General features: G+C 42.1%; 1 protein-coding gene across 3 annotated transcripts in view; it reads right to left on the bottom strand.

Moving 5' to 3' along the window:
* Positions 1–4,187: 4,187 nt before the first annotated feature.
* LOC143983027 (multidrug and toxin extrusion protein 2-like) overlaps positions 4,188–14,780 on the bottom strand; it is a 134,054-nt gene continuing 123,461 nt past the window's right edge. For all 3 annotated transcript variants that reach the window (XM_077482252.1, XM_077482251.1, XM_077482253.1), the window contains 2 exons: positions 6,412–6,511; positions 4,188–6,216 (listed from right to left, as the gene is read on the bottom strand). In XM_077482252.1, the coding sequence (XP_077338378.1) occupies positions 5,960–6,216; positions 6,412–6,511 (357 nt within the window). In that variant the 3' untranslated portion in view covers positions 4,188–5,959. The remainder of the gene's footprint in view (positions 6,217–6,411; positions 6,512–14,780) is intronic.

The following is a 14,780-nucleotide window of genomic DNA, read 5'->3' as shown; positions in this document are numbered from 1 at the left end:
AGAAGAAAAGGTGAGCGCTACCATCAGGCCCATGTCATGCCAACAGTAAAGCATCCTGAGACCATTCATGTGTGGGGTTGCTTCCCAGCCAAGGGAGTGGGTTCACTCATAATTTTGCCTAAGAACACAGCCATGAATAAAGAATGGTACAAAAACATCCTCCGAGAGCAACATCTCCCAACCATCCAAGAACAGTTTGGTAACGACTAAGGATGAGCAACTCCACGTGCCTGCGCCTGCTAGGAAGCGGACACTCCACAGTGCTAATCACAGTCAGTGAGACATTTCCCGATCCGCAGCTGCACAGACCCGGAAATGTCTCACTATCTGTTATTAGCGCTGCGGAGTGTCATCTTCCCGGTGGGCGAGGGCACGTGGAGTTGCGAACATGCCTGAGCTCATCCTTAGTGATGAACAATGCCTTTTCCATCATGAAGGAGCACCTTGCCATAAGACAAAAGTGATAACTAAGTGGCATGGGGAACAAACCCTCAAAATTTTGGGTCTATGGCCTGGAAACTTCCCAGACCTTCTCATCAATGTTGTATCACGTTATCACCAAGTATAGCATAATCTCATGCCTGCCTACTTACCCTAGGTTCACACCTATGTGTTTTTTTAGTTCTTTGCAGTTTGCAGAAATGCACTACAGTCCATTTAATATGGTTTCCTATGGTACAGGTTCACATCTATGCGTTTTGCGGCCAGTGTGTTTTTGGAAAGGGTTGGGGACTTTTTTCCATGGTTTGCGCGTAATAGGTTCACACCAGAAACGCAAGTGTTGTTTTTGTGATGCAATTTTTATGTGTTTTGCAGTTTTTATTTTTGTTTGAAACACTGTATGTAGCTGGTTGCGGAGGGGGCCGGGAAGCCCTCCACCGCATCCTTAACAACCGATGAGTAAATGAATGTAAAAAAAATAATTGCTAAAAACACAGCGTGGAGTCCCCCCCCAGGTCCATACTGGGCCCTTTGGGTCTAGTATGTGAACGACGCAAGGGCAGCAATTGAATTTCCTGTTTCTAGTTCCGTTGTACGTCACCATGTTCTAAACGATTGGACTTGGGTATAATTGTGTGTAGGCAAGTCCATTTCAGCAGAACTCCATCGGAAAGCACGTCAGAGTTTATTCTGATGGAAAAAAACGGTCGTGTGTACGCGGCATTAGGCTTGCATGTAAAAATTCTTTGCACTGGAAAAATGATAGAATAATAATAGTCTTAGAGAATTGTGATCTTTATTCTACGCAAAAAAATTTTGATTCTCATTTTATCCAGAATCGTACAGCCCTAACAGAGGCCTATGCAAAGGGGTTAATTTAATAAAAGCAAATAGGATGTTCGATTCGCTGAGGAATTTTCGCTTAGAAAATGATGTGAAAATTCAAGTCCCACAAACGCGAGCCATTAATTGCACACACAAAAAAGTATTTTTCCTAACAAATTAATGCAAGACCATGTTGCAAAAATGAATACATCCCAATGAAATTCTAAGAGCCCTTTCACACTGCCAGCAAGCACTCGGGCTTTCACACTGGGATTGCAGATGATGCTTTTTTCAGGCGCTATTTTTAGTGCTAAGACGCCTGAAAAATGTAATTTTAGGCAACAAAATCCTAATTAACAAGAATTCAACTACAGGCGAGTCTAATTATTCATTAAACAGGTATCCAGCAGACAGTTGAATATAAAAGGGTTTGCCTAAAGAAATCTCCTTCCTGGTTTCAGCAATGGCACCACAAATGTTACAAGGCCTGAGAAAGAACATAAATTCTTTACACAAGAAAGGTGTAGGCTACAAGAAGATCAGTAAAGCTTTACTTATCAGTCAGCAAAAGTGATACAAACATTTAACAAAGATGGAACTGAAACCATCTCACAGAGATGTCCAGGCCATCCACGGAAGTCAACACCTTGCCAGGAGCATCTTCTGATGAGAAGTGTTGAAGAAAATCATCATGCAAGTTCACTGCAGTTAGAAGCAGAAAGCCAAAATGGGGTGATTGTTTCCCATGACACAATACGACCTACACTGCAGAGGAATGGCATGGATGGGTGTCATCCACAAAGGAAGCCTCTACTAAAGCCCATGCACAAAAACGCCTGCCTAGAATTTGCCAGGGCCCATGCTGAAAAAGACTACTGGGACACTGTACTCTGGAGTGATAAGACCAAGATAAAATGTTTTTAGAACTGATGGCTTCAAAATTGTATGGCGTTGCAAAGGTTAGGAGTACAAAGAAAAATGCATGGCGCCTACAGTAAAACATGGGGGTGGCAGTGTCACTCTATGCCCTTGGTCGTCATGCACTTTTCCAGCATGACAATGATCCAAAACACACATCTAAGGGCACAGTTTCTGAAGAAGAACAGAGTGAAAGTGATTCAGTGGCCAAGTACTGTATGTCTCCTGATCTGAACCCAAACACCTATAGGGAATTCTATAGAGACAGTTGAGCATCACTCTCCATCCAGCATCCAGGCTCTAAAAGACGTCGTTCTTGAAGAATGGAAAAAGATGAATGTTGCAATATGTCGCCAATTTGTTCATTCCATGCCTAGAAGACTTTGTGCTGTCCTTACAAAGTGGTAGTTTTTGTTGTGGGGTGTATTCATTTGCTTCAACTAATTTGAGTAAAACTAAAGATTTTGCAATCTAAGTTATATTATTAATCTAAACACCAAAAAAAAATGTTGTTTGCCCATGGGACTTTTGAGAGTGGTGCTGAGTATAATAGTACATTGAATATATAAAAATACAACATTTTATTGAAGTTTGCATAAAAAACAACATATATACTTCCACATAAATTGTGTCTTAATAAAACATAGTTTTAGCCAATGCACATTCAAGCTAGCAGCGTGATAAATAATGCAATCCATTAATATGAGATGTAGTCTTTATGCATTTCGTGGGACAGCGCCCACTTCATCAGGAGCCAGCTGCAGTTGGTTGGTTTAATGATATACAGGTTTGCGAAAAGCTACGTGGGGACACCACAAACATGGAAGAAGGTGCTCTGGTCAGATGAGCCCAAAATTTAACTTTTTATTCTAAAAGCAAAACGTTATGTGTGGCGGAAAACTAACACTGCACATCACCCTGAACACACCATCTCCACTGTGAAACATGGTGGTGGCAGTCCTGGTGGTGTTCTTTGGGTGAAGTGTTTGGTTTGCGTCAGACACAGCGTTTTCTTTGATGGCCAAAAAGTTCAATTTTAGGCTCATCAGACCAGAGCACCTTCCTCCATACATTTTGGGAGTCTACCACATGCCTTTTCGCAAACTCAAAATGTGCAGTTTTGTTTTTTGCTGACTTTGATGACTTTCTTCTGACCACTCTGCTATAAAGCCCAACTCTATGGAGCATACGTCTTATTGTCGTCCTATTTGCAGATATTCCAGTCTCTGCTGTGGAACTCTGCAGTTCCTCCAGGTTAACCTTAGGTCTCTGTGCTGCCTCTCTGATTAATGTCCTCCTTGCCCGGTCCGCGAGTTTTGGTGTGCGGCTGTCTCTTGGCAGGTTTGCTGTTGTGCCATGTTATTTCCCTTTAGTTATGATAGATTTGATGGTGCTCCTAAGGATCATCAAAGATTTGGATATTTTTTTTATAACCTAACCCTGACTTCTCAACATCGTCCCTTACTTGTTTGGAGAGTTCCTTGGTCTTCATGGCAGTGTTTGGTTAGTGGTGCATCTTGCCTAGGTGTTGCAGCCTCTGGGGCCTTTCAAAAAGTCGTGTATATGTAATGACAGATCATGTGACATTTAGATTGCACACAGGTAGACATCATTTCACTAATTATGCGACTTCTGAAGGTAGTTGGTTGCACCAGAGCTTTTTATGGGCTTCATAACAAAGGGGGTGAATACATACACACATGCCAATTACCAGTTTTTAATTTCTGAAAAATAATTTTATGTATATATTTTTAAAAATTTTCTTCACCAAATTAGACTATTGTGTTCAGATCCATCACATAGAATTCAGATAAAAAAATATTACTAAACTAAAGGCTGTAATGTAACAAAATAGGTAAAAAGCCAGGGGGGGTGAATACTTTTGCAAGGCACTGTACATATACACACAACACACACACACACACACACACACAGTGTATGTGTGTGACATTGAAACAAGGCTAATCAACTCAAATATGCATGAAAACATAGGAACTGGGGTACAGAAAATTGCAGTTTATTTCCATTTTATTAAATGATAAAAATAAACTATTACCACTTCTATTTCTGAAAGCCCCCTAATTTACAGCATATTCTTTGGATGATGAAAGTCAACTAATCTTCATCTCATTCACTAAGCTAAGGGGGGTTCCTTTGTAAAGTGGAATTTCCTTTGCAGAGTGTAAAGCCTATATGCCTTTAGTAAATAAATCCCATAAACTCACACCTGTCTGCATTAGGGGCACTGCTGGGAATGTGAGCCTGTAAAGGAACATAATTGTATACGAATATGCAGGGTCCCAGATTTTACAAATATTTCAATATGCAAAAATAGCTTTTTTCTCTTAAATTTGCTATAATGTTCATATCTCCTACATTTTGATAGAATTTGCCATCAAACATAGAATTCAAAACTGCAAAGCAAAATGGTAATGAAGTATCAATATCTCCTTACTAAGAACAGTAACAAAGCAAGTTTAAATTCAAGGCAATTTTGGCTCTACTATGATAGACACAATAATATTTGAGGTAATTCGTCTACGTATAGAGGCAATGAAATATGGAAACAGCAGCCTTTTTTTTTTTATTACAGACCAACATAATATCATTTTTAAATACAATGCCTGGTGTCATTAAACCGTTACCAATTCTGAAAAAAAATGAAAATAAAGACTAGTGATACCCATGTGACATTTTCCTACCACTGGTATCACATTTAAGTACTGATTCATCAGACAAGTTCATGTTCTAGTTATTATAAGCCCATGTGCAACTCCACTGCAGATCTTGATACAAAGGCACTTTCTGGGTACACATCTCTCCGTGCATTTTTCCTTGTGTTTTATATTTTTTAACTTGTGTAGTGCTTTTTAAATGTGTTTGTTTTCCATGCATTTTTTCATGAGCTTCCATGAATTTCAATGGACCAGAAAATTGCGGATAAATGCTTAAAATATTGGAATGCCTCAATTTTCCCAACGTAGCGCACAGACGTGAGGGGCCTCATTGTAAACATTGTATTTTCATGACACATGCTTTTGTATGCACTGCAAAATGCACATGAAAGCACGCAGGTGTGAATAAGGCTTTATGTAACCACCAGAATACGAGCAAGTGATGCACCCACCCTGTGGTATCAGACTCATAAGTAATGATTAGTGAACCAATTCAGAAATAAGGCCATAATTCATACAACTTGATTTCCTGGATTGCTGAATTACAGGATCTGCATTTCTATATCCAGAAGAATAGATATTAATTAGCAATAGCTGTCCAGCAGCCAATCACAAGGAAGATAGGGAGAGAATACATATAATCTAGAGGAGTATAATGCAGGTGACATTTTACTAAGTGATATCAGCTTATGCTTAAATAATTAACTTTAGTAAATGTCATACTTTAGTTTAGCGCAAACCTGATTGTAGCTCTTGTCAAAATTACAGTGATGACAAAATTACAGTTGGATGAACTCTGGACAAAAAAAATAAAGCAGTTCTAGATGATCAAAGATGTATGAGGTAACTTGAAACCCATATTATATATATATATATATATATATATATATATATATATATATATATATATATATATATAAAACCAGTATTGTCCCTCAAACCTCAAATGTGTTCCCAGCTCACATCTTTATGGAAAGTTGGAATTAATTTTTAAAACAAGCTATCCTTTGGTAATCACAATGGCCTGACTGTTTGAGACAGTCCAGCATAGGCTCTGTCCTGTGTATGGGTTTCATGTAGAGGTAACCAAGTCATTCACCCTATCCATTGCCTGTCAAAAGTCGAACCGTCACTCCTATTAGGAGCATTATCACTGCTAAAAACACAACTGGTCCTCTTCGGAGTATTAGCTGCTTGGTGGAGAGAACTTCACCCACTACATTCACAGCTTCTAGGGATGAGTCATCTTCTAGCACCAGATGCTCTGTATGACTGAACTCAACGTCTGGGAGAATAACTGAACCCGTCACATCCTGATCCACAACAGAATAGTCAGTATGGCAAGACTGCATGTCACCTGCATAAAAAAAAAGTCAGAAAATACCATTGTAATATCCTCTCACTTCAAAACTTTTATATAAATGGCGACTAAGCGAAAACCAAAAATTGGCTAGCACAGGTTCTCTCATAGTATTACTGATCTAAATAAAAGGCAAAATAAGAATAACTGTTTCAAAAGTACAAATTCTATACAGTGTTTTTGTACACTTGCCATTTGTAACTGCGCAAAACCCGGTGATTGAATATTCCACCGCTGAGGTGCTGGATGCATGATTTTCTTTCTCCGATTTCACTCCTGCTCGAATCTGAGCCTAAAAAAAAAAAAAAAAAAAAGATTTTCATGACCGTTTCTTTGAAAACATATTATGGCAACACTAAGGACCACGTTATAACTGCTGTAATGCTAGAATTAAAAAATGTAATTGCTGCTACAAAATCACCAATTTGTAGTTGCTGGGGATTTAGCTGAGAAGCAATTTTCTGCAACCACAACTTATATGGCGCATAAATACTGTGATAAGACACCAAGGGGCTGATTTACTAAAACCAGAAATTGCAAAATCTGGTGCAGCTGTGCATGGTAGCCAAGAAGCTTCTAACTTCAGCTTGTTCAATTAAGCTTTGACAAATAAAAACTGGTTTCTATGCAGAGCTGCACCAGATTTTTCACTCTCTGGTTTTAATAAATCCACCCCCAAATGTCACTGTGTAGACGTGGTGAACAGCGCTGGTGTGAGAGCAATTAAAGGGTGTCTGGGAGAACAGGGATCCAATTGAGGACAGGTGGGTTCAGCCTATAGGGAGTCAGGGGTGCAGTGGGAGTGGCCCTTTCACACGGGCAGTCCGCACGGCGGACTCAGCTTTGCTCAGGGGGGGATTGATACGCTGTCAGACCTGTCAAAGTCCCGCTCTCCTCTATGGGGAGATCGGATGGAAACACATCTCCTAAGCAGGAACACATCACTATCTCCCCAAGCATTCTGTCCAGATAATGTGCAGGTAATTTATGACCTTTCCTTTTAACCCTGTGTTATCCAAACTCTGTTCAATGAAAAGTGTAAACTCACCACATAAACAAACACTCTATATACAAAATAAAATTCCCCAATAAAGATCAGAACATGATGTTCACATTTGCATGGAAGCACAATTGAATGAATGCTAATTATTCAGAGAATTGCCGTATTAATGTTTATTGAGGATTGTTTTTTTTTATGTACTAACAGTTAAGCTTCATACACACAATATGAAAATTGGATGAAAAATACCACTTTTGAAGCATTTGTGCATATGAGCGTTTCATTTTTTTTTTGGTGGGCGAGTGGATCTTGGGTGGGAGTTCCCATACTTTTTTCCCTAGGACTTGACCCCTGGTTAACTGTGTGCCTAGCCAGTGTTTTTGTGTACTGAATGTGCTGCTTTTACTAGGGGAAGAGATGGATTCTCTGCTTTGCGGGGGCACAAAATCCATCCCTCTGTCAGAATGGAGATCTGCCTTGCTTACATAGGCAGATCTGTCAGAAACCATGAATCAGACCGAGACAGAAGTACAATTAAATCACACTTGTTTATTAAATAAGAATAAAAAGGTAAATGTAAAAAGCGTAGTCAAAGCATAGCCAGATTCCAGTAACTGGATCGAGTAGTCAGCCAGTCCACAGTTTAATAACCAGACCAGGTAATCAGCCAGGCCAGAAGTCAGGGATCCAAGTAGAGCAACAACAAGCAGGCTAAGGGGCCAGAAGGGATGTCAGCAAGCCAGTCTTTAAACAGAACTGCAGGAGATGGTTTCTTGTGATGTGACCAAGGTGAAGGCAGAGGTGAAGCGAGTTGGACAGCTTTAAGTAGGCAGGTCAGACGAGCGTGATCAGGAACAGCTGGTAACTGTGGAGAGAGATGAGAACTGGTAATTAGCGGACAGCTGAGCAGCCAGCCTAGAGAAGGAAGGGCTAAGCCAGCCCTGAGAGTACCCCCTCCTCAATGACCCCTCTCCCTCGGAGGGCCACTGGGCTTGAGGGGAAACCATCTATGGAACTCGCGGAGGAGGACAGGGGCATGTACGTCCAAGGATGAAACCAGGAGCGTTCATCAGGACTGCACCCCTTCCAATGCACCAGGTACTGTATGCGCCCACGGAACCTACGGGAGTCAACAATGGATTTTACCTCATATTCCTCATGGTTCTCAACCTGAACAGGGTGAGGGCGTGGCAACGAGGTGGTAAATCGGTTACAGACCAACGGTTTTAATAAGAAGACATGAAACACATTTGAGATCGCATACTAGGAGGAAGGTCCAACACGTAAGCCACGGGGTTAATCCTGCGAAGGATACGGAAAGGCCCAATAAACTGAGGTGCAAACTTCAGTGAGGGAACACAAAGCCGGAGGTTGCGAGATGACAGCCAGACCCTGTCCCCAACCTGGTAGGAAGGCGCAGGCAGGCATCTGCGGTCAGTCTGGAGTCTGTACCTATCATTAGCATGACGCAAAGCCTCCTGGACTTGTACCCAAGTGGAACGAAGACCACGGAGATGCTCCTCTAACGCAGGAATACTCTGCGGAACAAACAAGTCAGGCAACGTGGAAGGTTGGAAACCATAATTCGCCATAAATGGAGACAATCGGGTGGCAGAATTCAAGGCACAGTTGTGAGCAAACTCTGCCCATGGTAATAGGTCTGACCAGTTGTTATGGTGGTCAGAAATATAACAACGTAGGAATTTCTCCAAGGACTGACTGGCTCGCACTGCGGCCCCATTAGACTGCGGGTGATATGCAGAAGAGAACGCAAGCTGGATTCCCAACTGTGCACAAAAGGCTCGCCAGAACCGGGAGACAAACTGACTGCCCCTGTCTGAGACAATCACCTTGGGTAGCCCATGTAAGCAAAACAAAAATGGAAGCCAGTTCCTTAGAGGTAGGCAACTTCTTAAGTGGAATACAATGACACATCTTTGAGAACCGATCAACCACCATAAGGATGATAACAGTGTTGCCTTGGGAGTTGGGCAACTCAACAATGAAATCCATTGACAGGTGAGTCCAGGGCCTCTCTCCATTGGGTATGGGTTGTAGGAGGCCCACTGGAAGGTGTCGTGGAGTCTTACTCTGAGAACACATGGGACAGGCATCTACGAAGGCAGTAACATCAGCCCGTAGACTAGGCCACCAGAATTGTTGGGAAATGGCCCAAATTAGTTGATTTTTCCCAGGATGGCCAGCTGCCCTGGGAGAATGGTAAGTCTGGTAAGCAGTACGGAGACTCTCTAGGACAAAGCAGCGGTCACAAGGTTTCTCAGCAGGAGCATGGACCTGAGCAGCAAGAATTTTGTCACCCAAATGAGAAGTAAGACTGGTGCGAACCGTAGCCAAGATATGATCAGGAGGAATCATAGGAAGCGGGAACCGACTCCGACTTGGAAGTGGAGGAAAATTGTCGTGACAAAGCATCAGCCTTTACATTCTTAGTACCGGGTAAGAATGAGACAATGTAATTAAAGCTCGACAAGAAAAGAGCCCATCGTGCCCTTCTGGGAGAGAGTCGCTTAGCCTCAGACAAGAATGTAAGATTCTTATGGTCAGCAAGAATAAGAACAGGCACAGTGGTACATTCAAGGAGATGTCTCCATTCTTTCAGGGCTAAAATGATCGCCAACAGCTCTCCGTCACCAATCTCATAATTGCACTCAGCAGGTGACAATTTCTTGGAAAAGTAGCCACACGGATGCATAGCGCTCTCAGAGTTAGGACGTTGAGACAGAAGGGCGCCAACTCCAGTCTCAGAAGCATCAACTTCTAGGATAAAAGGCAACGTAGGATCAGGATGTGCCAACACAGGAGCAGAAACAAAGGCAGCCTTGAGAGTCTCAAAGGCCTTAATGGACTCCGGAGACCAACTCTGTGGGTTATCGTCCTTTCTGGTCATATCAGTCAGGGGCTTGACCAGAGATAAGAAGTTATGAATAAACTTCGGATAGTAGTTGGCAAAACCCAGGAAATGCTGCAGAGGACGTAAACCCATGGGTCGAGGCCACTGTAGGACTGCCGAAAGTTTCTCTGGGTCCATCGAAAAACCAGCAGTGGAAATGACATAGCCCAGGAATGTAACCTGTTCACGATGGAACTCGCACTTCTCCAGTTTACAATAGAGATTGTTCTCTCTTAGTTTTTGAAGCACACGACAGACATCTGTGTGGTGGCTCTCCAGGGACTTGGAAAATATGAGGATATCATCGAGCTAAACCACCACACATAACTGCAATGAATCTCGGAGGACATCGTTAACCACTTAAGGACCAGGCCTCTTTTTCAGATTTGGCGTTTACATGTTTAAAACAGTTTTTTTTGCTAGAAAATGACTTAGAACCCCCAAACATGTTATATTGTTTTTTTTCTAACACCCTTGAGAATAAAATGGCGGTCATTGAAATACTTTTTTTCACACCGTATATGTGCAGCGGTCTTACAAGCGCACTTTTTTTGGAAAAATTAACTTTTTTGAATAAAAAGTTAAGACAACAGTAAAATTAGCCCAATTTTTTTTATATGGTGAAAGATAATGGTATGCCGAGTAAATTGATACCCAACATGTCACGCTTAAAAATTGCGCCCGCTCGTGGAATGGCGTCAAACTTTTAGCCTCAAAAATATCCATAAGCGACATTTAAAAAATTCTACAGGTTGCATTTTTTGTGTTACAGAGGAGGTCTACCGATCGCGGTGATACCTCACATGTGTGGTTTGACCACCGTTTTCATATGCGGGCGCTACTCACGTATGCCCTCGCTTCTGTGCGCAAGCTCGTCGTGACAGGGTGTTTTTAAAAACCTTTTTTTTTTTCTTATTTATTTTAATTGATTTTATTTATTTTTACACTGTTTAAAAAAAAAAAAATGGATCACTTTTATTCCTATTATAAGGAATGTAAACATCCCTTATAATAGAAAAAAGCATGACAGGTCCTCTTAAATATGAGATCTGCGGTCAAAAAGTCCTCAGATCTCATATTTGGACTAAAATGCAAAAAAAAAAAAAAAAAAAAAAAAAAAATTACATTTAAAAAAAAATACCTTTAAGAGGTATGGGCGGAAGTGACGTTTTGACGTCGCTTCCGCCCTCCTATGGTATAGAGACGAGTGGGGGCCATCTTAGCCTCACTCGTCTCCATACCCAGCTAGGAAAAGGACCCGATCGCCTCCGCCACTACCGACGGCTCCAGTAAGCAGCGGAAGGTGTGGGAGGGGGGGTGGTACCTCTCCCACCGCCAATAGCGGTGATCTCGCAGCGAAACCGCCGCGGAGACCACCGTTATCGTACACATGACCGGTGCCTGAAGAGATGAATATCTCGGTTGTGGCAGCAGCTGCTGTCGTTACCGAGATATCCCTCTTCAAATATAGAACATACATCGGTGTGCGCTGGTCGTTAAGTGGTTAATAAATTCCTGGAAAACTGCTGGGGCGTTACAAAGGCCAAAAGGCATTACCAGGTATTCATAATGGCCGGTTCTGGTATTAAACGCAGTCTTCCACTCGTCGCCCTCCTTAATGCGCACAAGATTGTCTGCCCCTCTCAAACCAAGCTTTGCAAAAACCGTTGCTCCCTTGAGGCGGTCAAATAACTCTGTAATCAATGGAATTGGGTAGGCACTCTTAATCGTGACACGATTGAGACTCCTATAATCTATACAAGGTCTCAGTTCACCGCTCTTCTTCACAAAGAAGAAACCAGCAGGAGACGTGGATTTGCAGATGAAACCTCGAAAAAGTGCATCAGCAACATACTCCTCCATGGCCTTATCCTCCAAGACCGACAAAGGGTAAACCCGGCCACAAGGAGGTATGGCACCAGGTTGAAGGTCAATTGCGCAATCATAAGACCGGTGTGGAGGCAAAATACCAGCTTGACCTTTATCAAAGACATCGCTAAAATCGCGGTACTCCTCCGGCAGAGAGGGGAGTGAAGAGATGCACAAGACCTTGGATACCTTCAGGAAGCATGTCTCACTGCATTGTGGTGACCAGGAGAGAACCTCAGCACGGAGCCAATCAAAAGAGGGGTTGTGCCTCTGTAACCAAGGATAACCAATAACCAGCGGAAACCTGGGTGAGGAAATAACTTGGAATTGGATTATCTCATGGTGAAGAGCCCCTATGGCCATGGACAATGGAACCGACTCATGAGTCACATGGGCAGGCTGTAGAGGTCTCCCGTCAAGAGCCTCAATGGCAAGTGGAGTGTCAAGCAGCTGCAGCGGAATAGAGTGCTGCAAAACAAATGCAGCATCAATGAACAGGCCTGCAGCCGCAGAGTGGATTAGAGCCTGTATCTCGATGGACGACTCAGCCCAAGAAAGAGTGACCGAAACCAGGGGCTTATCCTTCTGGATAACTGGGGACAAAACAACGCCACCTAAGAAGCTATGTAAAGGCGGTCTCAAAAGACCACAGCCGCGCTAAATGGTATGTATGGGTAAACCAGAAAAACAGACAACACAGCTATCATCAGGTGTCACCGCCCCTATATCTCACAGCCCCAAATGGGATCACGAGATGTAACAATAATTTTTTTTATCAAAATAAAGAGGCCCAGGCGCTACCTGACGTAACTAAATAAATTATGTAAATATATACAAATATATGAAAAATATGTATGTATGCAAGCTAATACCCCCAACAGAGGGGAATAGACTCCAGGTTGAGTGGTAGTTATATTCCCTCAGTAAACACAAACGGGAAATAAAAGTGAAAAAGTGAAGAATAAGCCTTGTAAAAGGAATCCAGAAAAGAGGAGTAGGCAAGGGGAGTCTACAAAGAAGTACTACAAAGAGGTACTAGTGACGTTTAACTCTAGCCCAGGGGGTCTTGCCCAAAGCATCCATAAATAGATAGACAATAAATAATAAATAATATAAATAATTCCAAGAGAAAAGAGAACTACAATACTGGCTAGGGGGTGCGTAGGCACAATCTAAGTGACACTATAAGAGGTCATAGATACATGTAGATAATAATAAATGTGTGCATGTACCCAATTTAACATAAGTGCTAGGGTTAGGCAAAAAATGTGTAAAAAATGTGCAAAAAATATATGCAAAAAATATATATGTGCAAAAACAGCAAAAATGTGCAAAAAAATATAATGTGCAAAAAATATGCAAAAATTGTAGCTGATTACATGAAATTCATAAACAAATGTATTAATTGATCAGTGAAACGTCCTTCAAAGGCAATAGGTGTAGTCCTTATGAAAACAAAAACACCAAAGGCCAAACACAAGACCAAAGACAAAAACAAAAACAAAAATGCAGTCCAAATAAGAATGTGAAAAATCTCAAATTCTTCCAATAAATGCAGATAAAGGTGACTGGTGCTCAGACATGAAAAGCTCAAGTGACTTCCGTGCTCGCCCCCTCAGGTCCCCACTCACCAAATCTCTATGCCCACACGGGGCGAACAGGCCTCTTATAGTGCACAGTGCAGGGTCTGGTTACTCCACGGGTGAGCACGTCCAAAGGGAGCACGTCCAGGGAAAAAACGACCTTCCACCTTTGTCTCCTTCCTTAATCTGTGGAATAGTTTCCACTCGGTTGGTGATAGTATATCAGGGTATCCTCAGAGAAATAGAAAGGGTCTCATAGTGCAGTATCTCCAAGATTACAAAAGTTGAGTTCAAAAATTGTAAACTTTATTAGAGCATCAAAAATAAAAATAAAAAGATCAAAATTTTTTTTTTTAAAAACAATCAATGACAAAAACAAAAGCACAAAAAATAATAATAATCAGATAACAAAAAATTACACACGGGAAGTGTTTTACATAATATACCAAGAACCACAGTCCCGAACAGGTAGCTAAACCATGAAAAATTGTAATAGATTTAAAAGTTATAATAAAAAATTATAATAAAAAATTATTTTCTCTCGTAGACCAGGGCAAGAGCATTTGCACACCCCCTCTAGATAAACAATATAAGCAGAGGAGCCCTTAGGTGAGATAACCCCAAGCCCTGGGGTCACTGTGCACCTCCAGAGCATGACACCCTAGGGCGGTGATGGCGAACCTTGGCACCCCAGATGTTTTGGAACTACATTTCCCATGATGCTCATGCACTCTGCAGTGTAGGTGAGCATCATGGGAAATGTAGTTCTAAAACATCTGGGGTGCCAAGGTTCGCCATCACTGCCCTAGGGAGGGGAAACACTCACCGCTGGTCTTTGCCGAGTGCAAAACAGAAAAAAGAGACCTTAGATGTTGCACCATCTCCCTGATAGTTATACCCACGTGTATGTAAATATAATACAATTTGGGTTTGTTCTCCAAATACCTAGGAGACGGCCCCATATTACGCAGATGATATGGTAATGCATCGGGTATGTGGGGAACTCTCAATTCGCTGACTCACCTCCTGGCCTTTTTTCCTGAGCCAATGGGTGGCCTTTCTCTTGAATATTTAAGATGTGTGTGCGGTGGCGTGGTATCGTCGCTGAAGACGTCCTATGACGAAACGCGTCTGACGTACCACGCACACCACTTCCGGGTTGACGAGCTGAGACGGAGCGCAGGCTGGAACGCACGCC

The sequence above is a fragment of the Lithobates pipiens genome, unplaced genomic scaffold (genome assembly GCF_037356315.1).
Source record: "Lithobates pipiens isolate NorthernLeopardFrog02 unplaced genomic scaffold, aLitPip1_a1.2 Scaffold_16, whole genome shotgun sequence".
In the NCBI taxonomy this organism is placed as follows: Eukaryota; Metazoa; Chordata; class Amphibia; order Anura; family Ranidae; genus Lithobates; species Lithobates pipiens.
Note: the sequence above shows the minus strand (reverse complement) of the source record. Positions and strands in the feature narration are given on the sequence as shown.